The following is a 26,456-nucleotide window of genomic DNA, read 5'->3' on the forward strand; positions in this document are numbered from 1 at the left end:
TTGATTTCTCTTTGTTTTCCTTTTCCCAAAATCACATATGTGGCGATGTTAAAATTGAGTCGGGTTTGACCTGGCGTTTTGTTGGTATCTATGGATGGTCGGAGTCTTGTAACAAAAACAAGACTTGGTCTCTCATTAGACGTTTGTGTGATGATTTTGAGGGACCTATATTGTTTGGGGGTGATTTCAATGAAATTTGTCGTATGATGAAAATGAGGGAGGTGTGGATAATGAGAGAAGGGCTATGCCAGATTTTCGTGAGACGCTTCGGGATTGTGATCTAAGGGACTTGGGTTACGAGGGACAATGGTTCACTTGGGAGAAAGGAAGAACTGTTCAAACTCTTATTCGAGAGAGATTAGACTGCTTTGTTGCTAACGGTCTCTGGTTTGATCTTGTTCGCACCCGGTGGTGGAAAATCTTGCCCGTAAAAAATCTGATCACTCGCCTATTTTTCTGAAATTCGGTGAGCATAGGAGGAAAAAGAAGAAGAAGGGGTTTCGCTTTGAAACTCACTGGTTGCTTGATGGAGAATGTGAACAAGTAGTTCGAGGTGCATGGTGTAGTTACTCTGGGGGGGTGAGTGAGCGAATTAAAGGTGTGGCTGGTGATCTACAAAGTTGGAGTGGTCGCAAGTTTCAAGGGCTAGAGGTACAGATTGACAAGCTCGAGAAAGAACTAAAAGAGGCGCAGGGAATGACGGTTTCATATGATTCTCTTGCAAAATGTGCTGACATTGAGAAGAAGCTCGAGGATCTCTTTGATAAGCAGGAGGCCTACTGGTATCTACGATCTAGGGCCTCGGAAATCAAAGATGGGGATCGTAACACCAAGTACTTTCACCATAAAGATTCTCAACGCAAGAGAAAAAATGAAATTAATGGTCTCTTCGATGCAGAGGGTCACTGGAAAGAGGGGGTAGAGGACATTGAGAAGATTGTTGAACAGTTCTATCAGAATTTGTTAACAGCAGGCTCGTCTTCTGAGGAGGCTTGCGCCAAGGTCCTTGATGCAACAGATAGTATTGTGACTCCAGAAATCAACTCTGAGCTTTTGCGCCCGTATTCGAAAGAGGAGATTTTTGCGGTTCTTTATCAAATGCACCCCTGTAAGGCACCAGGTCCGGACGGTATGCATGCTATATTTTTTCAAAAATTTTGGCATATTGTTGGAGAAGATGTTTCCTGTCTTGTTAGTAATATTTTGCAGGGTAATAAGTCTATTGGCCCGGTGAATTACACTAACATTGTTCTCATTCCAAAAGTGAAATCTCCTACTTTGGTGTCGGAATATAGACCAATTGCTCTCTGCAATGTTCTATATAAAATAGCTTCGAAGGCCGTTGTGATGAGACTCAAATCAATCCTCCCTGGCATTGTTTCAGAAAATCAGAGTGCTTTTATTCCCGGTCGTCTTATTACAGATAATGCTCTAATTGCTCTAGAATTATTTCACACAATGATACGAGATGCAATAGCAAGAGAGGCATGGTCTCTATGAAACTTGATATGAGTAAGGTCTATGACAGGGTTGAGTGGAATTTCCTAGAAAAACTACTCTTGAAATTGGGTTTCGCGGATAGATAGGTGGAGACAATTATGGATTGTGTGACTACGGTTAAATACTCCTTTATTGTCAATGGTGGTGTTTGCGGTTCGGTTTCCCCCTCAAGGGGTCTCCGTCAGGGAGACCCTCTATCTCCATACTTGTTTATGAAGGAGTTATGTCTTCGATAAGTGCAATTACTAGATATATCAAGGATCACTATTATGGAGATAATAAGTTCATTCTATAGGGTCGTCAATGTTTGGTGCTAGATATGACAATTGATCTTTGGGCTAGCTTAATGGCCCAAAGCCTTATAGAATGGATCCTACAAGGTCACACATAAGAGTATTGGGTTAAACAAGTTAGAGGCCCATTATTGGGCCTCATGAGTACATGACATACCATGTTGATAATTGGGCTTGGATAGTTAGAAGAGTCTAATGGGTTTTGGACTTGACATGGTTTTATTTCTAGATATGATCTATAAATATAAATCATGCCTAGGGTTGCATTATACAACAATTGACATACAGTGAATTGTCACACAAGCAACCAAGCATCCCAAAACCCTAACTCTCTCTCTCTCTCTACTCGGCCCTCTCTCTCTCCTCCCTGTCCGTACGACCCTCCTCCTTGGGTGGCGCGTGTGGTGGTGCGTGGGTGGTGTTGTGGTGTGTTCGTGGCTCAAATCTCCGTTGAAGGTTGATTGAAGTGTTCAGTCACAACTAACTAGCATTAGTGGAGGTTTAATCCATGCTCGTGGACTAAGTAGAGGAATCACGCTTGGGGTTCTTTATCTCCCATTGTTCTTGCTCGATCGCACGTGGAATCACGCTTCAAAGGTACGATTATATGTTCTTTATGTGTTATGCATTAGATCTTGGGATTAGGTACTGTATGAATATGATTCATGTTTTTCCGCTGCGTAGTACCTATAATCCCCTGCAGTGGTATTAGTTAGCCTATTGCATTTACGCATATTGACTATAATTCCTTGATAGTCCACAATTTTAATTCAATTAAGAGGGAGATTAATTTAATTATGGTTCAATTATTATATTTAATGTGATTAAACTTTTGGAATCGATTAAATGTGATTTAATTATGCTCAAAATAGCCATGAAGAGACCGAATTTTAGCCCTAATATGTTCGAAATTTTCGAACACCCTAACCCTAAATTTCGAATTTTTTTCGAAAATCCTAGCACTAAAATATGATTTTTGTGCTTGATTTTGATTTAATTCGATTTATTTTATGATTCATAATTTTAATCGGATTGATTTATGCATAAAAGCGTTTTGTGTATGATCATCAATTTAATTTTAAAAGTTAGAATTAAATTGGGATTAATTTTATGAAGAACCCTAATTTATGATTGAATGTGATTTAATTTTAATCTTTTGGACTGATTTAGGGCGTGTTCGGCGCTAGCTTTTAAGTAGCTTTTAGGTAGCTTTTAGTGGTTTGACTTGGTCAAACCACTACTTAACACAAAATGTGAATGTTTGGAAAAGTAGTGGTTAGGGTAGCTTTTAGTGGTGAAGGTAGCTTTTATGAAAAGCTAGAAAGATTAGCTTTTGAAATTAGAGGTAGCTTTTGAGGTAGCCGTTGGAAATTTAATTTATAGTTTTAAATATAAAATATTGATTTTTATATGTAACAGCTAGTCAACCGCTACTTTACCGAACACTTATATCTAAATTATTTATCTTCACAGCTAACAGCTTGTTGACAGCTAACAGCCACTTACACAGCTAACAGCTACCTCCACAGCTACAGCTACCTTCACAGCTATAATTTGCCGAACACGCCAAAAAACACACAAATGTTATTTTAATTAAATTAAAACACACAAAAAAAAAAAAAAAAAAATTGGTGGTCGGGATTGCCAACCAGGTGGTGGTCCAAGAGGGGGGGAAGGGGAGGGCGGAGGTTTGGGTGGCTGTGGGCAGCAGCGTGCAAGTGTTGCACGACTGCTGCCACGGCTGCCAGAGCAGCTGCTCGCTGCTGCCTTGCGGCAGTGGCTGCTGTTATGGCAGCCAGCCACCGTGGCTAGCTTCGGCTAGCCAACCACGGTGGTCGGCGGTGGTGGCTTGCGATATTTTTTCAAAAAAAAAAATATTTTAAAAATTATTTCAAGATAATTGTGAATTATTTTGGGATAGAATCAGTTTTATTTTGGATAAGATAGAATATTTTGAAAATATGATCTTTTATTTTTAAAAGATAAAATTGGTTTTATTTGGATAAAATCAAATATTCAAAAGTTGTTATATTTGATATTATCCATATTTAAAGTTGTTAAATTGGTAATTATCCTAATTAAAGTGGTTAATTATGGATAAGATTGACTAGGATATTCCGAGCATATTCCAAAAGGATAATAATTGATTTAAATAATGTGATTATCTCATAATTATTTTTGGATAATAATTAATTTAAAATTTTGTGATTGGCTAGTAATTAGGATAGAATTTCCTAACATTGTTAGGATAATCTTTGAGGATAAATATAATTTATCTTTTAAGATTAAAATAAGATTTGATTCTATCTCATGACTAATTTAGAATATATGATATTTTATTGATGGTCATGAATAATATATGATTTTATCTAATTGCATTAATTAAAATATGAGATATTTTGGTGCCATGTTTCCTTAATTATGAACATTCGATGTTGTAGTTTAGGAAAGCATGATGAGTGATTTATTATTTGGCAACTTTATAATATATGTTGTTATTTATTGCTATATAATGACTAGTATGGCCCAGTAGATTACTAAATACGATCTGCGCATCGTGATGTATTTTTGTAATATTAGTACGGTCTACGTACCGATAAAGTGTTTTTGTAATTTTATTTCATTTTATTTAAGTAGTAGATAGAATAGAGTAAAATTACAGGTTGCAGTTAATCCAAGAAGCCCATGAAGTGAAGGCCCAAAGGAGCAAGGTGGATGAGATCCATGAAGGTTCAAGTGGGAGTTTTTGCTTTATTAGTTTCTTAGGATTAGGGGACATGCTATGTCTTGTCTATGCATTCAGTTTATTATGCATGTTAGATTTTATTGATGTTTTGTGATGATGCCCTAGAGTTCACTATTTAATCACAACATAATAAATCTAGGTCCCAGTAATATTGAGGTTGCTTTTCCAATTAAAAACCCGATGAAACCTTCGATATTTATGACAGGTCATGCCTCAGCTGGGTGTCATTCTATATCTTAGGAGAGTGGGGGTAAATCACGTTTTACACTTTTAATTGGTTATACTCAACAAGGTTACCTAAAGAGTTTAGAACCTTGAAGCTAAGGGTAATAATTAAACATGTGATGGTTAATTATTCAACCAAGAGTTACAAAGAGTTGTAATCAGTAAAGAGTTTACTCACCTTGAAAATGCAATACTTGATGGTAGGGCCTCAGTCCGGTCAATTATTGCAGAAATAAAGGATCTTGGAATCATTTTATTCAATAGAGATCAATTAAAATTGAATAAATGCTTTAAAGTTGCCAATTTAATTCGCTTATGGCACTTTAAATTTTTATTAAACATAATTGAATTTTGCGTTTACTTACAAGTAACGTGTCGTTCTAATTTTATTATTATATAAAATCTCCTCAATTGAAAATAAAGTTGAGAAACGTTCTCAAAAGGTTAAAAGATAATCCATAAACCAATTTTGCTAAGATGGTTCTAAAAGGCAAGTTTTAGAAATCCATGTCACATGTCTAAGGTTGGTTTTATTCAAAATGTTTGAGTAAAATGCCAACACATCTTCATTTTGAAAAGTGTTTCAAGGGATATAATGAGATGGGAGGTACAAACCCTCTAAAAGACAAAGTATAAAAGTCCAATAAAATCTCTTATCTTCAATATGATTGAATATAAGAAAGTGATTGGAAATCTCTATGATCAAAATTTGATCAAATGACGCTATTCTTCACCCACTTTATATAAAAGTTAAATTGTTGATTAAACTCTATTATAAATAATGATTGAATAAACTTAGAAAAATCATGTAAAGTGCTTAAAATAGTTAAGCAAAGCATCATTTTGAACCTAAGAGAAGTGTTCTAAGTGGCTCAAATGGGAAAGGTTTAGGAATATATGAGGATTGCATTAAGAAGTTATGGACCAAGAAATGCAAAGAAGTTGCTACTTCTCAAACCTAGAACTACTTACATGCTAAAAGTTGTTATGAACAACAAATGTTTCAAATTAAATGGACCAATTTCAATTGATTAGAAACTACCTCATATAGTTGGAAGGTAAAAGAATGGAAATGTTCCAATTTAAGAAGTATATTATAGAAATTGATTTAGCACATTGCTACTTCTTGGACATATGATGTCTTGTTTTTAGTTCTCTCTCATTGAGAATGAGGTTGAACTAAATGAAGAAGTATGGCTAAAGGAGAAATAAATCTACAAGTTTAGAAGCAAATGTTGCTACTTCACAAGTAGAATCTACGAGTCTGGAAGCAAAAGTTGCAACTTTACAAGTAGAACCTGTATTTCACCTTACCTTGTTATTGGCTAGAATTAAATAAATGTTATTCATTCTTGCCATTATCAAAACAGCATTCAATGTTAGTAATGACTACGCATCGAAGATTCAAAAACGTGGAATAAATGTTATTCTATGCTTAATTGAGTCATAATGTGCTTTGAGTTGCTAAATAGGTTCAAAGTTCTATATGATAGAAAAATTAAACCATTTCTATAAATGAATTGTCTCTAAAATGTCAAATAATTCGAACAAAAATGAACATTGCATGCGAAAGATCCAAAGGGATGGACTTTCAATGTCATTAGATTATGAATCCATTGATATATGTGATTATCATTCTAATTTGAAATTTTGACAAAATCACCATTTAGAGAAATGATGATGTGAACTCAAGGTCGAATACATATTGATGTAAGAAAACCAAAGGTTCAAAGACTAGAGACGCACAATAAAACTTCATTTGTAATATGATCACACGTGCTTAGTTGAAGCATAAGAGTGAAAATTTTGAAAAGTTCAAAATGTTCAGTATGAAGTTCAGTATCAACTTGACAAGATAATTATTACATTACAATATGATTGTAATTGTGAAAATTTAAGTCAAGACATTTACTTGGCAACACATTCAAAGTATTGCGATATGATCGTAATAATGAGAATTTAAGCCAAGACCTTGACGAACATCCAAGTTGTTGTGAAATCGTTTTACGACAAACTTCGAAAGAAAACCTTGTGAAGTGTTTATGAAGGGAGCTATCAATCTATATGAGATATATTTTGATAATGGATGAAAATTACCTATCTTCCAACCATAGTTCAAGGGATATACTTTTAAGATAAGCTACAAAACTAAACAAAGAAACATAGGTCAAATCAAATTGTAGCAAAGGTTTCATATGTGATATGGATAAGAAGAGTTCTTATAAAGTCTTTCTACAAAGCAAGGAATAAAAGTTGTATTAAATCGTTTAATGCACGATCAATTCCTATACAGAGCACGGGGTACTACTACACAAATCATACTTAGCACAAAATGTTTGTTGCTCAAGTAGGTGCCCTTATGGAAATTGTTCCAAAAGGTCAAGTGGGAGTGGTATAAATCTCGAAAGAGTTCGAGAAAAGCAACAAACAAACATGGTTCAAACCATGGTTGGTTCACCCTATGCTAAATGTGCCTCCTCAAAAAGGCAAGTGGGAGTATAAGAATCTTGAAAAGTTCGAGAGCCTTGAAAGAGTTCAAGAAAAGTGATTTCGAAAATCTTGAAGAAATTCAAGAAGTAATCGAATCAAAGCAACAATATGAGCATGATTCACCTCATGTTACAAATGACAACGCATGGTCTCATTAAATGTAATGGGAATAATAACTGTTGAGGGTAAAAATACCCCGTATACGTGGACCAATCCCACAGTGACACGTGGCCCAATTATGGGGTGACACGTGTCACCACGGGAAGATGCCACGCAATCCAGAGCTCTTAAGGTCTCAGGCCAATCCCATAGTGACACGTGGCCCAGTCATAGGGTGACACGTGTCACCACGGGAAGATGCCATGTGTCTAGGCAATATGATCCTTCTAAAAACAGCGCGCTCAAAAAGCCCTAACAACGTCAGGGCCCAAATCTCGAGAGATGACGCTGAAAGCCGCAAAACGGCGCCCCTAGAGGGGCACGTGGCAATCGCTGGTTGCGCAGCCAATCACATCACGCAAATCTAGGGTATAAACCCTAGAGAGGGGCACGAATCCCACCCCTATAAATACCCCAATCATTTATGATGGGAGGGGGATTCAGACAATTGAAAACACAGAGCATTAAATAGCTCCAACTTCTCTCTACTTTCTCTCTCTAGCCCTTTTTCCGTTCTGATCACTGACTTGATCGTCGGAGGCGAATATTCCGTTGATCGGAATATTCGTTGTTTTGCAGGTAGGACCGACTCATTGCCAGCAGAGCGTGACCAGTATCCTAGGAAATCCAAAAAACCCCCGAAACATTTGGCGCCGTCTGTGGGGATACTCGTACGTTATGGCGATAGACGGTCAGACACCTAATCCAGGCGAGGATGGACATGTAGAGGATATAATCCCTACGATCCGTACTAGCGATCCTCTAATAGCCACATTTGAAGAAGCTGATGATCCTCCTGTTACTGCAGCCTCTCTTAAGGCCGCGCTTAACAAACTCAGAAAAGAGATTGAAAACGGAGCCTCTACCTCTAGGCAGCCGCCCAGGAGAGAGGAACAGAGGGCTCCAAGAAAGACACACAGCAAAACAGTCCATGCAACGAACGCTGGAAATACTCCATTTCGAAGGCCGACTGGAAGGTCCCCGAGAGTACCGCGGACTAATTTCTCTGACTTGCTGGCGAAAACGCAGTCGGCTGGGGGGAGAGGTAGACAGCCCCGAAGAGAGGATCCTGAGCCGTCCAGACGATGGAAGGACGCAAGGGATTACCTTCGGCATAAGCAGCGGGAGCGCGCCGCCTACTCTGACACGGCCTCAACCCCGACAATGTCGGATGATTTTTCACATCATTCTCTTTCCCAGCATACCAACACGGCCATCTCCAGTGGAAGTCAGGCAGTTCGCACCCCAACTCCTATTCCAGTCTTCCATACTCCAACTCCTATTCCATCCCAATCACTGCAATATCAACCTCAGGGGTTCAATGGTTTGATGCAGCCAAACCCCCAGGCGTACGGACAATATGGGCCATACGGGCAGGTGTATGGACAAGCTCCCTATCTGGCTGGACCGTCCGTGCAACCGCAACCCATCGATTGGCAGATGCGCCTACTTACTCTGGGAGATAAGCCGCCCCCGTTTTCGCAAGATATCCTAAATGCCCCTCAGCCACCAAAAGTGAAGAGTGTACTTGTGGGAGCCTATGATGGCACGGTCAACCCAGAAGAGCACATCACCTCGTACAGGAACCTGATGTACTTGCAAAGTGTAGATGATGCTACGTGGTGCAAATGTTTCCCGACCACTCTGAAAGGTGTGGCACAGGACTGGTTTAACAGTTTGCCGGCCGGTTGTATCAATTGTTTCACTACTCTTAGTTTGCTGTTCGTGGGGAATTTTTCATACAACATACCGCCTCGGAAGACTAGCCTTAACTTGGCGACAATCGTCCAAGAAAAAAATGAGGGCTTACGCTCGTACGTCCAGCGATTTAACCAAGAAAAAGCCCAAATTCATAATCTACCGGACGAAATGGCTTACTCTGAATTTCTCCGGGGATTAAGGCACAATGGTTTTAAATTTGACTTGGTAAGGAAAAAGATTCGGACATACGCAGGTGTTCTGTGGGAAGCCGAAGCTTATATTGAGGCGGCGGACTTTTGTTCACTCACAAAAGCAGAAGCGCCGGCCAAGGGGGCTGAGAAGAAACCTTCTCAGCAAGACTCGGCCGGCCAAAAGAAAAAAGGAAAAAAGTGAAAGGAAGTCTGGGTGGCTGATGGCCAGCCACAGAAATCCAAGAAGGTCAAGGCGTACGAGCCTCAGTTTGAATTCAACAAAGATTGTTATTCTATCTTGATGGAAATCAAGGATAAGTTTGAGTTTGAGAAGCCACAGCCGCTGAGAGGCCCAGCTCAGTATAGAAACAAGAACAAGTACTGTCATTACCACAAGGATGTGGGACATGACACGAACGATTGCATTAACTTAAAGAGGCTCCTGGACAAACTAGCCGAGAAGGGCATGCTGAATTCATATGTGATGAAGTCCAAATTCACCTACACACGGACAAACAACACGTCCGAGCAAAGACAGAAGAATGATAAGAACAAAGATAAAGATGATGGCAACAGCACTGATTCAGGCTTTGTGGCCGTGATATCAGGAGGATTTGCCTCAGGCGGTCACACTATGAAAGGCATCAAGCAGGACGCCCGGAACCTGGGAAAGGTGATGCAGATGGATTCAGTGAAGGCTGAACCCTTCCCCGAATTAATCATCAGTGAGGCCGATCGGGGGGAGGTCAAAGCCTTGCACAATGATCCCATGGTATTCATTATGAAGATAGCCAATTTGAAGGTCGGACGAATATTGATAGACACGGGTAGCGCGGCTGATATCATCAGCCTGGCCGCCTTGAAAAATCTAAGCTTCCCAGAGGATGCTCTCCAGGACATCACTCACCCGCTGGTCGGATTTGGGGGGAATGTCATCCACCCAGTGGGGCGGATAGACTTACCTGTCCGATTCGGGCAAAAAGGGGAAGGAAGAGATATGGTTGTCCGCTTCTTGGTTGTAAAAGAACTGACTGGATATAATGTCATACTCGGCCGTCCTACACTGAATGCAGCAAAAGCAGTCATTGTGCCTCACCTAATGCTGCTAAAGTTTGAAAGGACAGACGGGAAAAAGGTACAATCCAGGGAAGTTAGAAGATGGCTAAGGAATGCAATCAGTTGGCGGTTAAGCCTACAGCGCGCGGACCTAAACTGTCCGGGCCAAAAGAAGAAGGAACCTCACTCCCAACACACCAGGTCGGCCAGAAGTGTAAGGCGACCAAGATAGAGCAAGCATAGCAGCTAATGGCTGTCGGGCGGCCAGAAGAGCTACGCCCCCAGCCGGCCGACAGTCACCAGGATATAGTGCTTGACCCCGATCAACCAAGTCGGACGGTCAGTGTGGGCACTATAGCTTTGGGTGCGCTTGGGGATGAGTTAATTCAATTATTGAGAGAGTTCAAGTATGTATTTGCATTTGAGGTCGGCGAGATGCCAGGTATAAGTCCAGATCTGGCTGTGCACAAATTAGCGGTAAATCCGGCCGTTAAACCTGTCCGCCAGAAGAAAAGAAATCATGGAGAGGAAAGGAATCAGGCGGCCGCAGCAGAAGTTAAGAAGCTTCTAGACGCCGGTTTCATTCGGCAATGCTTTTACCCAGAATGGGTGGCCAATGTGGTCCTTGTCAAGAAGCCGAATGGAACTTGGAGAATGTGCGTGGATTACACATATCTAAACAAGGCATGCCCTAAGGATAGCTTTCCTCTGCCCAAAATCGACCGGCTGGTTGATTCGACGGCCGGGCATGCCTTGATGAGCTTTATGGACGCATACTCCGGATTCCATCAAATTCCGTTATGGGAAGAAGATCAGGAGAAAACGGCGTTCGTGACTGAGCAGGGGTTGTACTGTTACAAAGTCATGCCATTCGGCCTTAAGAATGCCCCAGCTACCTTTCAGCGACTTGTAAACACAGTCTTCATAGATCAGCTCGGCCAGAATATGGAGGCGTACATTGATGACATGATTGTCAAGTCAAAAGAGCCGGCCGACCATTTGAAGGATCTAAGAGAAACTTTTACCAAACTCAGGCGGTATAAGATGATGTTAAATCCAAAGAAATGTGTCTTTGGTGTTGAGTCCGGTAAATTTCTCGGATTTTTAATTGATCAACTTGGAATTGAGGCTAACCCTGAAAAAATCCAAGCTGTCTTGGACATGAAGTCACCAAGGACGATTAAAGAAGTCCAAAGATTGACCGGCTGTTTGGCCGCACTTGGTAGATTTCTGTCAAGATCAGGGGATAAGTGCTGCTATTTCTTTCAAACCATAAAAAAGAAAGCTATGTTTGAGTGGACAGAGGAAGCCGAGGAAGCATTTGTACAGCTAAAGGGCCACTTACATACATTGCCTCGGCTTGTCAGTCTACTTAAGAGCGAGAAGTTGTTCATCTATCTTGCTATCTCAGAGCACTCCTTAAGTGTCGTCCTACTTGCTGAGCGGGACGGCCGCCAGATCCCTGTCTACTTTGTTAGCCACGTCCTACATAACGCTGAGCTAAGGTATCCCCCCATTGAAAAATTTGGCTTGGCATTGTACATGGCATCAAAAAAGTTGCGGCCATATTTCTTGGCACATTCAATTGTGGTCTACACAGACCAACCTTTGAAGAAACCATTTACAACGCTAGAAGTAAGCGGTCGTATGCTCAAATGGACGTTGGAAATGAGAGGTTTTGATATTACATTTGAGCCAAGAAAAGCAATCAAGGGGCAAGCCTTTGCTGACTTTTTAGCTAAAATGACCCGGCCGGATCTTCAGACTGCCGGAGATCAAATCTGGAAAGTGTTCGTATGCTCGGACTCCCTACTTGTAGTCGGCCAGGTGAATGGAGACTTTGAAGCGAGAGAGCCGGCCATGGTAAAATACTTGAAGATTGTAAAAGAGGAGGCTGAGGGCCTAGACCATTTTACCCTACAGCAGGTCCCTCGTTCGTCCAATCATCAGGCGGACGCCCTCTCTAAGTTAGCATCCTCAGCATCATGTGATACTCCCAGGTCAGTGTTTTGGGAAGTAAAAGAGAAGAGGAGCATTGATGTTGAGCCAGTACATGCAATCGATAGAAGCTCCACTTGGATGGACGGGATCATATCTTACCTTAAGGACGGATTACTCCCGGCCGATCCTAAAGAGAGCTGGTTGATGAAAAAGAGAGCGGCTTGGTTTGAAGTTAAGCAAGGAGAGTTGTTCAAAAAGGCATTTGTAAAGCCATACCTGAAATGCATTACTCCTGAGAGAGGGTATGATGTCTTGGATGATATTCACCAGGGGCAGTGTGATTCTCACATTGGAGGAAGAGCTTTGGCTGAAAAGGCTGCCCGCCTGGGTTACTACTGGCCGAGCTTAAAGTCGGACGCAATGGAAATGGTGAATAAATGTGACAAGTGCCAGAGGTTCGCAACATTAATTCACCGACCCGCCAACAGCCTTTCGGCCATCAGTAGTCCGCTCCCCTTTGCCAAATGGGGGATGGACATCTTAGGACCATACACACCAGCGTCCGGTCAGAGGCGGTATGTGTTTGTAGCAGTAGACTACTTCACAAAATGGGTAGAGGCCGAGGCCGTCCGAGGCATCAAATGGACAGATGTTACAGCTTTCATATGGAAGAGTATCATTACACGCTTTGGCGTTCCTCAGCCTATGGTGTTTGACAACGGACCTCAGTTCGAAACGCCTCAACTCAAAAAATGGTTGGAAGACCAAGGCATAGCTCATTGCTTTGCTTCGGTCGGCCGCCCACAAGCAAATGGTCAGGTAGAGGCATACAACAAATTGATCTCCAATGGAATTAAGCTCAAGCTAGAAAAAGCAGGTGGCTTGTGGGCTGACGAATTGATTAATGTGCTGTGGTCCATACGAACCACGGCCAAAAGTTCCACGGGAGAAACTCCCTTCTTCTTAGTCTATGGTGCTGAGGCGGTCCTTCCAATTGAAATGTACGAGCCCACTCTTAGGGTGATGTTATATGATGAAGCGGCCAATTGGGAAGCCATGAAGACCGCCCTAGACTTGCTTCCTGAAGCTAGGGGCAATGCGGCGCTTAGACATGAAATCTATCGTCTTCGGATGACCAGGGCATATAATCGCCGAGTGTCAAAGCGGCCGATAAAATTGGGAGATCTGGTCCTAAGGAAGATGGAAGCGGTGGGGCGAGCAAATGAGGATGGCAAGCTGACCCCAAATTGGGAAGGGCCTTATCGAGTCAGGGAAGAGGTCAGAGATGGGACTTACCGTCTTGAAGCCATGAACAGCCGACCTATCCCGCGCACATGGAACACTGACAATCTGAAGAAATATTATGTTTAATTACTTAGCCAAAAAGCTGTGTATACAGCTAGGTCTGTTGACCGAGCAATGTAAGTCGTACGACCACGACAATGTAATTTTGACAAATTAATGAAAAAGTCAAACATTGTTATAATTATTTTTCCATTTAATTTATGCTTATTTGTACAGTCATAACTTATACGGATAGGCCGCGTGAAAGTTGCAAGTAGTTTACTTGCAACATAGCAACACGGTCGCAGAACAATAATAAATTAAGTAAAATAAGAATGGGCAGCTTGATCCCAAAATTCACATGAATGCGTCCGCCCTAAATTAATGCGGACGATAGGGGTAAGGTACCCTGTGAAACCCACATAGTGGGGAAAGGGCATACCAAGGCATTCCAGCCTAGCCGAACATGAAAATTTTAAGTTGATATCACACTTGGAATTTCCTGAGTGCGTCCGAGCGATAGTTTCAACGGGCAAACTCAAATAAAGCCAATCGAACGGCCAATTTATGTGTTGATTCGGCATACCACCTAGTCCAAGGGCAATCATTATTATGATTTGATTAACTTGGTAAAAGTCATACCACCTAAGGTATAAAGTCTACCAAGCCAATCAAACCACCCAAAGTATGAACTAGGCGAACGCCGAATAAAGGGGCATACCCCCCCAATTGTGCGAAGATACAAAAAACGTGAAAAGTACGTGTATGAAAATGCAAGAACCATGAAAAAACTTGTTAAGTATAAAATGGGCAAAGTACGAAGCAAAATTGGGAGTCAAATTAATAGAAGGGCCGCTCAAAAGGCGGTAAAATATCTTACATAAAAACCGCTTGAAAAGGCGGTTGAGAAAGTAAAAAATAAAATATAATAAAAATAAGTCTGAAGAGTAGAGCTGAAATCATGGGACGGCTGGAGCAGAAGCTGGACTCTGGCCTGGGCCGGCCTCTTGAGCTATGGCAGGGGACGCGTCCTCAGCAGGCACCTCGCTCTCACCCTCACCGTCTTTGTCGGCCGCCGCTTCTTCGACTTCCTCCTCCTCTGAGGTAGTTGGCGTGACGTCCAGCTCAGGTGAAGGCTGCCTGGCCTTCTTAGCCTCTTCTCTGAGGCAGACAAAGTAGAGACGCTTGATGAAGTGTTCCTGATAATAGGCCGCCTCTCCCTCGTCCACCATAAGCTCAAAAGCCTCAAAGAAGTGGCTCTTCAGCCTGTCCTCAGCATTCTGCTCAATGAGGACCACGTCGTCCGCACAAGGGGCCCGAGGTGTTTGCAACTGGAGAGTTAAGTCCTCAACGGACTTCTTTAAACTTTCCACCTCGGCCCTCAGAGTGTCCGACTCGTCCAAGGCCTCCTTTAAGTGTTTCTAGGCCAAGGCCACATCACTTCGGAGCTTTTCGGAGGCCTCGAACCCTGCCCTCCAACGTTCGCCGTCCAGCAGGGCGTGGTCCCTCTCTTGTCTCATGGCCTCCCTGGCCGCGGACTCTTGCTGAAGGGCCTCGCCCAGCTTCACCAAATCTTCCGTCTGCCGCGCAGCCTTGTCGGACAACGCGTTGATTTGGGTCTCAAAATAGCGGCACTGGACGGCCACCTCCCCAGTCACGGCATCCTAGGTCTTTTGAATCTGGGCCCAGGCGTGCTTCAGCCGCTCGTTCTCCTTGTCCTTCCATTCCAGGAAGGCGTTCAGCCGTAAGAAGAGCTGCGTACAGGGTAAATGTGTTAGCAAAATGAGCGAAAAATTAGCTAAGTGTATTTGAGGGAAAAATTTACCTCAGCGCCGCAATTGATCATAGGGCCGAGGAAGCCCTCATGAATTCCCCGCAGCTTATCTCGCTGCTCAGCAGGGACGGCCCGGGCCATGGCCTCCCGCATCGCCTTCCTGTCCGCTCCAGTAAGGGACTGGACGGGCAGCTTCATTTGTAGCTCCTCTACAATGTCTGTAGCAGACGCAAAGAGTTAAACGTAAGCAAAAAAAAAAAAAAAAAAAAAAAAAAAAAAAAAAAAGTTATTGGAACTGACCGTCAGAGAAGCTTGGAGGAGTTGGGAGGTTGAAAGTGAATGACGGGGGTGGCGCAGGCTCATTACTCTCCTCCCCTGTCCGGCCGGGCTGATCGTCGGCCGACTGATTGGCATCAAGCCAATCAGATTCATTGACTCTTTGGACGGGCGGAGTCACTTCTGGCCCGGTCGGTTTTGCCTGGGTCGACTTACCCCTATCTTCCGATTTCTCGGACCCAACATGACCCGGCATGGCGGCCGGATCTATGGACTTGGAGGCCCCGCTATCGCTCAGCCGGGGTTGTTCTCCTTTGGACTGTTTTGAAACAGTCCGCGACGTCGTCTTTGCCGCGGAAGTGGAAGTGGTCTTGGACGCGACCGTCTTCCTTTGCTTGGAGGCCTTGTCGTCCTGATCCGTCTTGGACGCAGGAGACGACTGCTTCCGTTTGGATCTGGGGGTTGGAGTGGCCAACTGTAGAGACAAAAGTTAGAAAAAGAAAGCAAGATGATATAATAGGCCGAGCCTAGTTAGGAAGAAGATCTCTTCCGTAATGCATACACGGACGTAAGGAAGAAAAATGGTTGGGTTTACTTACTCCTTTAGATTGCTCGTACAGCCTCTGGCGAGCCTTGTACCGAGCCAAGTCGATCTCGGACATGTTGACCTCTCCTTTCTGTTCTTTCTCTAGCATCTTGAACGCCTCAGCTGAAAGAGGAAGAAAAAGAGTTAGAAAATTTTTCAAGATCAAATAATATGTGTAAGGATAAGAATATGTGTCCGTGCGTCCACCTTGGGGCAGGTTCCTGTATAGGCCATAGGCGGACATGAAGGTGGGATCCCGCAGCCAGCTGGATAAAGGGACCTAGGTACTTGGAACGCGCTCAGTCTTGCCGTTCCTTTTCACCCGCTTGACTTTGAAATATTCAAGCTGGTGCTCCTGGCTGGGGTGGACGGGTGGCTTATCAGGCTTGAGATTCCCGCGTCCAAGTTGAATTGGCTCAGCATTGAACCGATTCATCCGCAAGTTAAATTCGACGTCCTTAGTTTTGATGCGGTAGAATCGGTGCTTCCAGTCACGCCACTTGGAGACGCGGTCCATCACCACCATGTAATCTCTAGTGGTGCTCAAGATGAGCCAGCCGTCCGTATCCGCGTCCAGCCTAGTCAGTGAGTGCATCTCACAGAAAACTGCAAAGTTTGGCTTGAAGCCTTTGCAGATGCACGTCACTAGGTACCCAAAAATGTTCAACCAGCTGTTTGGCATCAGCTGGAAGAGAGCAATATCGTACTCGTCCAAGATCGTGCGGACGAAATAATGGAGGGGGAAGCGCAGTCCAACGTCTAAGGCCGCCCTGTAGACGCTGAAGGATCTTTGGCGCGACCTCTCTTCTTCCCAGGCGGCCAAAGCGCGGGACTTCCTTGGAGGTTGGATCTCAAATCCTTCCCCAAGGAGGAGGAATGCCTTGTATTCCTCAAAGTTGTGGTTCAGGTATCCCAAGGCCGTGCTACCCACCATGCAGGCGTACGGATCCTTGAAGTTGTCAATGTTGGCAACCTCCTCCTCTTCGCCCTCTGCGGCCGCCGCTCCACCCTCGGCCGCATTTTCAGCTTCGCCTTCCTCTCGTTGAGGAGCGCTCCCAAACTCGGAGGACAGCATTCTATCAAGGTGAGCTGCCTCCGCCGAGCTGCGGCTCCTAGAACTATGGCCGCCCCGGGGGGAGATTGTGTCTTCAAGTGGCCGTTTGCCCTTATCTTTGGCACCGGCCGCCTGACTCCCAGTAGGAGGAGCTCTGCGAGGGGGCAGGTCGGACGGTTCGTTAAAAGAAATCCCCGTTCTTGGTCTGTCCGACCTGCCATATTGGAGATAGAGTTCTGAAGGAGTGGGGACGGACGCATCGGCGTCCGCTCGAGAAGAGGAAGGAGGCCCCTCACAGAGTAGCAACTCGGCCCCATCCATGACCGAGCTGGCATATTGGGGGAACCTCAACCCCGGAGTTTGCCCGGACGTTCCCCCCATTAAAGGAGCGCCTTGAGTTCTTTGACGCTCCTCAAATGAGGAAGTTACCTCCACGGCCGAGCAGTGAGTGCCCGTGGAAGCGGTCGTAGGAGTGGTTGAAGGGGTCTCAGCATTAACTCTGTTTGGGTCATAAGGCGGCCTAGGGTTTACCAGACTTCCGTCTGGATTTCTGGCCGCGTGACAATCGTGCGTTTGCATCGTCCGTGCCATGTTCAACTGCAGGGACAGAGAAGAATGGGTGGATGTGAGTTGGTACACACTAGAAATGGACCCATCCCATGAAGGAGACAACTCGTCTCCGTCCACTCTAGACTCCTCAGTCCCAGGCGAACGGCCGGCCTCATGAGGAGAAACGGACGAAGCCGAGTGTTGAGCCAGCTTTTAAACAAACAAAGAAATAAAAAGGCAAGGAAAAGAAAAACAGGCGGCCTACCTCTGTACGTGTTGAAAACTTGGAAAAACTTGAAGATTGATCGGAAAACTCAACCAATGTCACCGGAAAACTCAAATGCGCGGCGGAGCTCTTGAAGATTCAAAGGGAAAAACACTTTCTCTCTCTAGAAGCTCTGACTTCTCTCTAGAAAATGTAAAGTTCCAAAGTGCCAAAATGAAGTCAAACCCCTTGTATATATAGGAAAAATTTATGGGGGTAAGATAGTAAATTCAACTTTCCCGCCCAACTTAGCTAAACGGTTACAATTTGAAAAAAGTGACCTAGAATTTGGAAGGACAAGGAGTAACTTCGTTAAACTAGACGGAAAGGACGACCTAATAAACGGCTCGTCCAAGGGAAAGCTGGCAGAACTAAGGCTCTTTCCGAAATGGCAAGACGGTCGCAAAAATCGACGGCCCAGTTTCGTCCGCGCCGCTTGAATAGACAGGCGTTCGCCCTAAAAATGTCAGGCGGACAGAAAGTTGACAAAACTCTAATACATCTGTACGCGCCAAGGCTATTAAAGGTCAGAGGAGCCGGCCTATAAGCGTACAAGCCATCCCCTCTGAGGGGCAAATGTTGAGGGTAAAAATACCCCGTATACGTGGACCAATCCCACAGTGACACGTGGCCCAATTATGGGGTGACACGTGTCACCACGGGAAGATGCCACGCAATCCATAGTTCTTAAGGTCTCAGGCCAATCCCATAGTGACACGTGGCCCAGTCATAGGGTGACACGTGTCACCACGGGAAGATGCCATGTGTTTAGGCAATATGATCCTTCTAAAAACAGCGCGCTCAAAAAGCCCTAACAACGTCAGGGCCCAAATCCCGAGAGATGACGCTGAAAGCCGCAAAACGGCGCCCCTAGAGGGGCACGTGGCAATCGCTGGTTGCGCAGCCAATCACGTCACGCAAATCTAGGGTATAAACCCTATAGAGGGGCACGAATCCCACCCCTATAAATACCCCAATCATTTATGATGGGAGGGGGATTCAGACAATTGAAAACACAGAGCATTAAATAGCTCCAACTTCTCTCTACTTTCTCTCTCTAGCCCTTTTTCCGTTCTGATCACTGACTTGATCGTCGGAGGCGAATATTCCGTTGATCGGAATATTCGTTGTTTTGCAGGTAGGACCGACTCATTGCCAGCAGAGCGTGACCGGTATCCCAGGAAATCCAAAAAACCCCCGAAACAATAACCATGTGTCGAAGGTAGTACATTCAAAGTGCACATCCTCTATTGTCGTTTCTCATTGAAAACTAAACAAAGTTGTTGTATGAGTTTCAGTTGATGCATCAAACCCACAACAATGACTAGCATATGTAAAACTTAGTCAAAGAAATATGATTTCATATTGATTAAGAGTTCTAAAATATTCATTTTGGAACATGATGATTATGCAAGTAATAAATATGATTTGAAAAGTTATGACTCCAAGTGGTTTAAAAACCTAGAAATCTGAAATAGATTCTAAGTCTGTAAGCAAGTGTATGACACTTGAATAATTTTCCTAATTGGGTGAGACCCATTATAAGCAAAACAGACAAGAAAGAAAAATGTTTTCTAAGTAAGCAAAGACTTGTTAAAGGATTCAACTAATTCATAGTATGACTATGATTACGATGAAACCTTTACATTAGTCACGTTGCAAAGATCTATTAAAGATGTTTCAGTGATTTCTACCTTATAATATTTGGTAGATGGATTTCAAAACACTTTCTTGAATTTGTTCATGAAAGAATATTTGTATATGATACAATCAAAAGTTTAAAGATCCAATAATCCTAGGGATGCATAGCATCATGGAGTTAGTGTTCTTAATTTTGTGAGTAAATCAAATCGTTTGATGTTCTCGTAAAATGAAGAAAAGGTCTTGTGTGTACAAGATGTTTAGTGGGATCTATGAAGTCTTCTTGGTCTAGTACAAAGAGCAATTATTCATTTCTTGAAGGGTCAAGTGATGGCTAATGCATTTTGTATGGAAATCTTGAAGAACAAGATGAGTACATTTGGGATTCAAAATCTATAGAGATAGGTTTTGATGGATGTTTGAGCTTGGTTAAGAAACTTATATTGATAAGATTCTTATAAGGTTCAACATTATATTGAAAGGAGTTTCAATCCCATGTAACATGGCACATTGCTAAATGATTCAATACTTTGAGAAAGGTTGATGAAACTAAGGTTTTGAGTGCTGATCCTTATGAAATTCGCAAAGGATGCATCATGCATGCCATGGACTATACTCATCTATTTGATTCACGTGTTTTAGAACAAGTGATGATAGATTTCAATCAAAATCCAATATAACGTTGGAATACAAATTAGAAATTCCAAAGTTCCTTGCAAAAGGACGAAAGAAAATTCTTAGTGTATGGAGATGAAAATGATTATAAGATTTAGAAATTGCAAAATTCATGTTTATGAGAATGTCTCATGAACTCTACTTAGTAAAACCCTTCCATTTCCAAAGCATGAGAAACATGCTAATGAAATTGGATTGTGGCAAATGATGTAATTAGAAGTTGTATTTATTTTTGGGGAAAAACAAGTTACATGTGTAATACATTCATTTGCAGAATTATGTTTATCAATTGAAACAAAGTTTCAATCTTATTTAATCGTGGTTTCAAGATTAAATAAAATGTCCAAAATAATTATGAATTGATGGGCTCATCAGGTTGATGACCTGGTGAATGAAACCCCACAAGTGAACTAAATTCATACATTATTTAAGTTCCTAGTTCGAAATCATTAAAGTGGACATAAATGATTTCAATTAATGGACTAGCATGTAAGATTGATTGGATAGTGCAGTTTCATGGGCTATAGGAGCATAGTGATGATGCTCGGTCAATCACATGGATATGCATGAATGATGCATGATCGAACTATTGACCTACTTTGAAGTTCAAGTATAGAACTTCCGGATATATTAGTGGATTCCTTTGACATGAGTGGAACATTGATTTCATTCAATGGATGTTATGGCTGTGGTACACTCAAACGTCTGCCCGTAACTGGAGATTATAAAGGGTGTTTCCCGGTTGTTTCAGAAGTTGAGTGGGAGCTTTGGTTGCCACAAGATTGGATAGAGTCTACCTATTTAATTAGGAATGTGTCTTGGCCCCTTGAAGAGGGAGAATTCAGAAAATGCATGGCCGTGCTCAAATGGATTACATAGTAACCATTTGTTTTGTAATTCTCACTCAGTTTTCAAGAAAAGATTTGTAGACTAATATGATCACGACATGAGATGCAATCATATTATCAAATCGACACTACTACAAAAAATGGTTTAGAGAACTATTAAAATAGGCTTTATAGAACGCCTCAGGACCGTTCTTCTGCTAAGCGATGTATAAAGTATATAAAACAATTCGAATAGGCGTTTTGTATACTCAACTATAGAGAACGGTTATGTCTGATCACCGTTCTCTATCCCTATCTAAAATTGGAAAATAATGAAGGGAAAGACAACGGTCATAATACATAACCGTTTTGTTTTCCCTTACCAAAGAGAACGTTTGATATGCCAACCGTTCTCTATTCCCCTTTTTTTTTTAAAAAAAATACAAAATAATTGGCGAGATAGTAGGCAGCTAATTTGCAAATTAAGAAACTTAGTTGTAGAGTCGTAGTAAAAACATAATGATGTCAAACTAAAATACCGTCTACCGAAGTACCAAGTACTGAAAAGTTATCGAAACTTATAATTAAATTGATAAAATTTTCGTACAACTCAAATGCAAATGAAATAAGAATAACAAGATATCAAATAAAAAAAATTCTACAAGAATCTCTTTTCTTTCAACGATGCTGACCCACAACAAATCATATATGCAGTACTTAATCTTCTCAATTAGTTTTCATCTGCAATTCTGCATCAACATAACAAAAAAAAAACATGTAAATTTCGAATCAACAAGCAATAAAAACAAATAACCTAAATTGTTAAAAAAAAAAAAAAAAAAAAAAAAAAAAAAAAAAAAAAAAAAAAAAAAAAACTTCCTAATCGAAGAGCAGAAAATGAAAAAAAAAAATCAAAGCAAAATCCAACATTAAAAATTGAAATCATAAGCATTTGGATATATCGATATTAACATAAAATTTTAGATCATATACCAAAAAGTGATGGGATTTGCAGAATGTTTAACCAAAAAGACTTAATTAATTTGGATTAATTTTGGAACAACATGCTAAAAAAACTAAAACCTCAATCATAGTTTGAATAATTATACAATGAAACCGGATTAAAAAAAAACCATAACAAGATCTGAGAAACTAAATTGAAACGAAATTTAATGTAATAAAAGAAGAATGATTTACCTTGAAATTGAATCTTATAGACTTCGATCTGTTAATATAGCTTTGAATAATCAAAAGGCGTTATATTATCTAGTTTTTATTTATTTATTTTATTTTAATTATAATTAAATCAAATAGAACGTTTATCCATGAAAGGCGTTTTCTAGGTAAAGTTATGTTTTTATTAAAAACTAATAATAAATCAAATAGAACGGTCAACTAGAGAGGCGTTCTATAAGATTCAACATATAAAACAGTTATCTAACATAGCCGTTCTATAAAATCCTATAGATCGCCTATCTTACTTAACGGTTGTGTATTATGTGTTCCATATTCCACTTTTTGTAGTAGTGCGACACACATTGACTTAAGGAATTTGAATATTGCGCACTTGTCTCGGACAAGTGGGAGATTGAAGGAGTTATGTCTTCGATAAGTGCAATTACTAGATATATCAAGGATCATTATTATGGAGATAATAAGTTCATTCTATAGGGTCGTCAATGTTTGGTGCTAGATATGACAATTGATCTTTGGGCTAGCTTAATGGCCCAAAGCCTTATAGAATGGATCCTACAAGGTCACACATAAGAGTATTGGGTTAAACAAGTTAGAGGCCCATTATTGGGCCTCATGAGTACATGACATACCATGTTGATAATTGGGCTTGGATAGTTAGAAGAGTCTAATGGGTTTTGGACTTGACATGGTTTTATTTCTAGATATGATCTATAAATATAAATCATGCCTAGGGTTGCATTATACAACAATTGACATACAGTGAATTGTCACACAAGCAACCAAGCATCCCAAAACCCTAACTCTCTCTCTCTCTACTCGGCCCTCTCTCTCTCCTCCCTGTCCGTACGACCCTCCTCCTTGGGTGGCGCGTGTGGTGGTGCATGGGTGGTGTTGTGGTGTGTTCGTGGCTCAAATCTCCGTTGAAGGTTGATTGAAGTGTTCAGTCACAACTAACTAGCATTAGTGGAGGTTTAATCCATGCTCGTGGACTAAGTAGAGGAATCACGCTTGGGGTTCTTTATCTCCCATTGTTCTTGCTCGATCGCACGTGGAATCACGCTTCAAAGGTACGATTATATGTTCTTTATGTGTTATGCATTAGATCTTGGGATTAGGTACTGTATGAATATGATTCATGTTTTTCCGCTGCGTAGTACCTATAATCCCCTACAGTTTATTCTTGTTGCAGATGCCTTTTCAGGTTTGTTGCGGAAAGCTCAGATGGATGGTACTATTCATGGTTCTAGGGCTAGCCGTAGGGGACCGGAAATTTCTCACCTCCTCTTTGCAGATGATAGTCTGCTATTTACAAGAGCCAACTGAAGGGAGTGTTCTCAGATTGTTGAAATTCTCAACACATATGAACAAGCTTCCGGTCAGAAAATTAATTATGAAAAATCGGAGGTCTCTTTCAGTAAAGGGGTGAGTGACTCTTTGCAAGAGGAGTTATTGAACGTTTTAGCTATGCGATGAGTTGACAAGCATGAGAAATATCTGGGAATTCCGACAATAATTGGAAGATCAAGGAAGATGGTTTTTTCGGCCCTCAAAGACAGAATTTGGAAGAAATTGTTGGGATGGAAGGAAAAATTATTATCGAGAGCAGGGAAGGAGATTCTCCTCAAATCAGTAATTCAAGCCATTCCTACGTATATTATGGGGGTCTATAAATTTCCGGTGGGTGTTATTGATGAAATTCATGCTATGATGGCTCGAATTTGGTGGGGCAATGACACTACTCAGAAGAAGGTTCATTGGAAGAGTTGGAAGGACCTTTGTACTCCAAAGTGTGTGGGGGGTATGGGTTTTAGTGACCTAAGGGTTTTTAACGAGGCTCTCCTTGGTAGACAAGCGTGGAGAATTATTAGCTACCCAGATTCCCTCTTAAGCAAAGTTCTCAAAGAGAAGTATTTCCCAAACAAATCTTTTCTTGAGGCAAGTCTTGGCTTTGGTGGTAGTTTTTCTTGGCAGAGTATTTGGTCCTCGAAGGCCCTTGTGAAGGAGGGTTTACTATGGAGAATAGGGAATGGTACCTCGGTTAAAATTTGGGATGATCCGTGGGTTGTCAATGAGGACAGCAGGTTTATTAAATCCCAGAGCTCTGATTGTGTTAATATGGTGAGTGATTTAATTAATTTCGACACATGTGACTGGAACATTCACCTCATAGAGCAGATTTTCAGTCATGTGATATGCGGGCTATCCTCTCCATTCCTTTAGCTTCGAAGTTGGGTCCAGATACCATGACATGGGCTTTCTCCATGGACGGGGTCTATTCGGTCAAGTCGACTTACATGCTTGGAATGTCCTGCAATCTCGATAATTATCACAAGACTTGGATTGATATATGGAAACTTGACGTCACCCTGAAAGCGAGACATTTTATATGGCGCATTTGTCTGAAGTTGTGGACTGCCCATGGTGTGATGGAAAACCTGAAACTGTTCAGCATGTCTTCTTTGATTGCCCTACTGTTCGAAACCTATGGCTTGAATGTGATTGCATTGAAATGTCGTTGTGGCCCTCTGGTATGACCATGCTTGATTTGATCGATTCATGGGGCAAGCTGGAAACTAAGAAAGTGAGTGGGGGTGTTATTCTTATGTGGTATATTTGGGGTAGGAGAAATGAAATGATTTTTAATGGAAGGGAAACTTATCATACTACAATCATCGAGCGTGTCACACATCTTGCTGCTGACTGCCACAAGTATGCTCAAAAGATTTATGGGGGCATTAAGAAGGCTGGTGGTCGCAGCTCAAAGGTGTGGAAACCGCCACCTGAAGGAACTATTAAGTTGAATTGTGATGCTTCTTTGCGGGAAGATGGTTGGGTGGGTATAGGGTTGGTTGCGAGAGATTGTTTGGGCGATGTAGTTTTTGCTGCCTCAAGACGTGTTAGAGCCTTCTGGACACCTCTCATTGCAGAAAGTAAGGTTGTTGCTTTCGCCATTAAGCTTGCCAAGAGCCATGGTCTGTCGGATGTCGTCATTGAAGCTGATAACCAAGTGCTCATTAAGCGCTTGTGCAAGGGGTCTATCTATTTAACTGATTTAGATAGTATCTTAGATGATATTTTTTCTTCTTGTCTTTGTTTTAATTCTATTAATTGGTGCCATGTTAGACGGGATGGGAATACTGTTGCCCATAATTTAGCCCGACAAATTCCGTTTGGTGTAGAACAAGTATGGGAGAACCATTGCCCTTGTGATGTTTCTCCTTATGTTTTGATGGATAAGTTATCAATATAAGGCACCATTAACGTGGTTTCAAAAAAAAAAAAAAAAATACAACCCACTGACATGTTTCAACAAGAATTTCTTAAGCAACAACAAAGAGAATATTTAATGGATTCTTAATGCATGTATCCAATATTATATATTTACCTTAAATATACTGAACCTTAGAATATATATTGGACCTCCTCTTTTTGATATTGGTTCAAGCACGTTGTCAATAGGCACGTCTTTATTAACATTAACAAATCCGGGACATAACATATTGAAACAGTGTACTTGAGAATAACCAGCCTGTAAAATATAACAAAAGAAATTATATATATTAAATCATGCTATTTTGAGTACAAATGTATAGTGCATCATCAGGCTATATTCAATAACACTAGTTGGAATTTTTTGCATGCATATGGAATTTATAATTTGCACGCATATATGCGTGTTAGTGATTAGAGAGGTATGGTTCACAATGCTTCAAAAGGTAGTTTTTTTTTTTTTTTTTGACAATGCTTCAAAAGGTAGTTATAAACATGTTTACTTGTGTTTAAGATATGGTTCTCTTATTATAATGTTATACCACTTAGAGCTATAGAATTTTGAAAAATAAAAACCAATCATGGGTTTTAACCAAAAGCTTTAGCTTTAAACATAGTATCAAGAACCAACATGACAAGAAGGTCACGAGTTTAATGTCATCCACTGTTCTTTTCATCATGTGGTATACTTAGCACTGTATTGTGTATGAAGAAGTTGATGTTACATCCATATTTCAAGCCCAAATGACTCTTATG

The 26,456-nt window shown here is 41.6% G+C and overlaps 1 protein-coding gene and 1 pseudogene across 1 annotated transcript; both read left to right on the plus strand.

Annotated features, from left to right (window-relative positions):
* Nucleotides 1-24,086: 24,086 nt before the first annotated feature.
* On the plus strand, nt 24,087-24,650 carry LOC145567988 (putative mitochondrial protein AtMg00310 pseudogene; annotated as a pseudogene).
* Nucleotides 24,651-24,816: 166 nt separating this feature from the next.
* LOC145567997 (uncharacterized) lies at nt 24,817-25,680 on the plus strand. The gene has a single exon (XM_081627443.1). The coding sequence runs from the start codon at nt 24,817-24,819 to the stop codon at nt 25,678-25,680; it is 864 nt and encodes a 287-aa protein (XP_081483569.1).
* Nucleotides 25,681-26,456: the final 776 nt, after the last annotated feature.

The sequence above is a fragment of the Chenopodium album genome, chromosome 2 (assembly GCF_948465745.1).
Source record: "Chenopodium album chromosome 2, dcCheAlbu1.1, whole genome shotgun sequence".
Taxonomy (NCBI): domain Eukaryota; kingdom Viridiplantae; phylum Streptophyta; class Magnoliopsida; order Caryophyllales; family Amaranthaceae; genus Chenopodium; species Chenopodium album.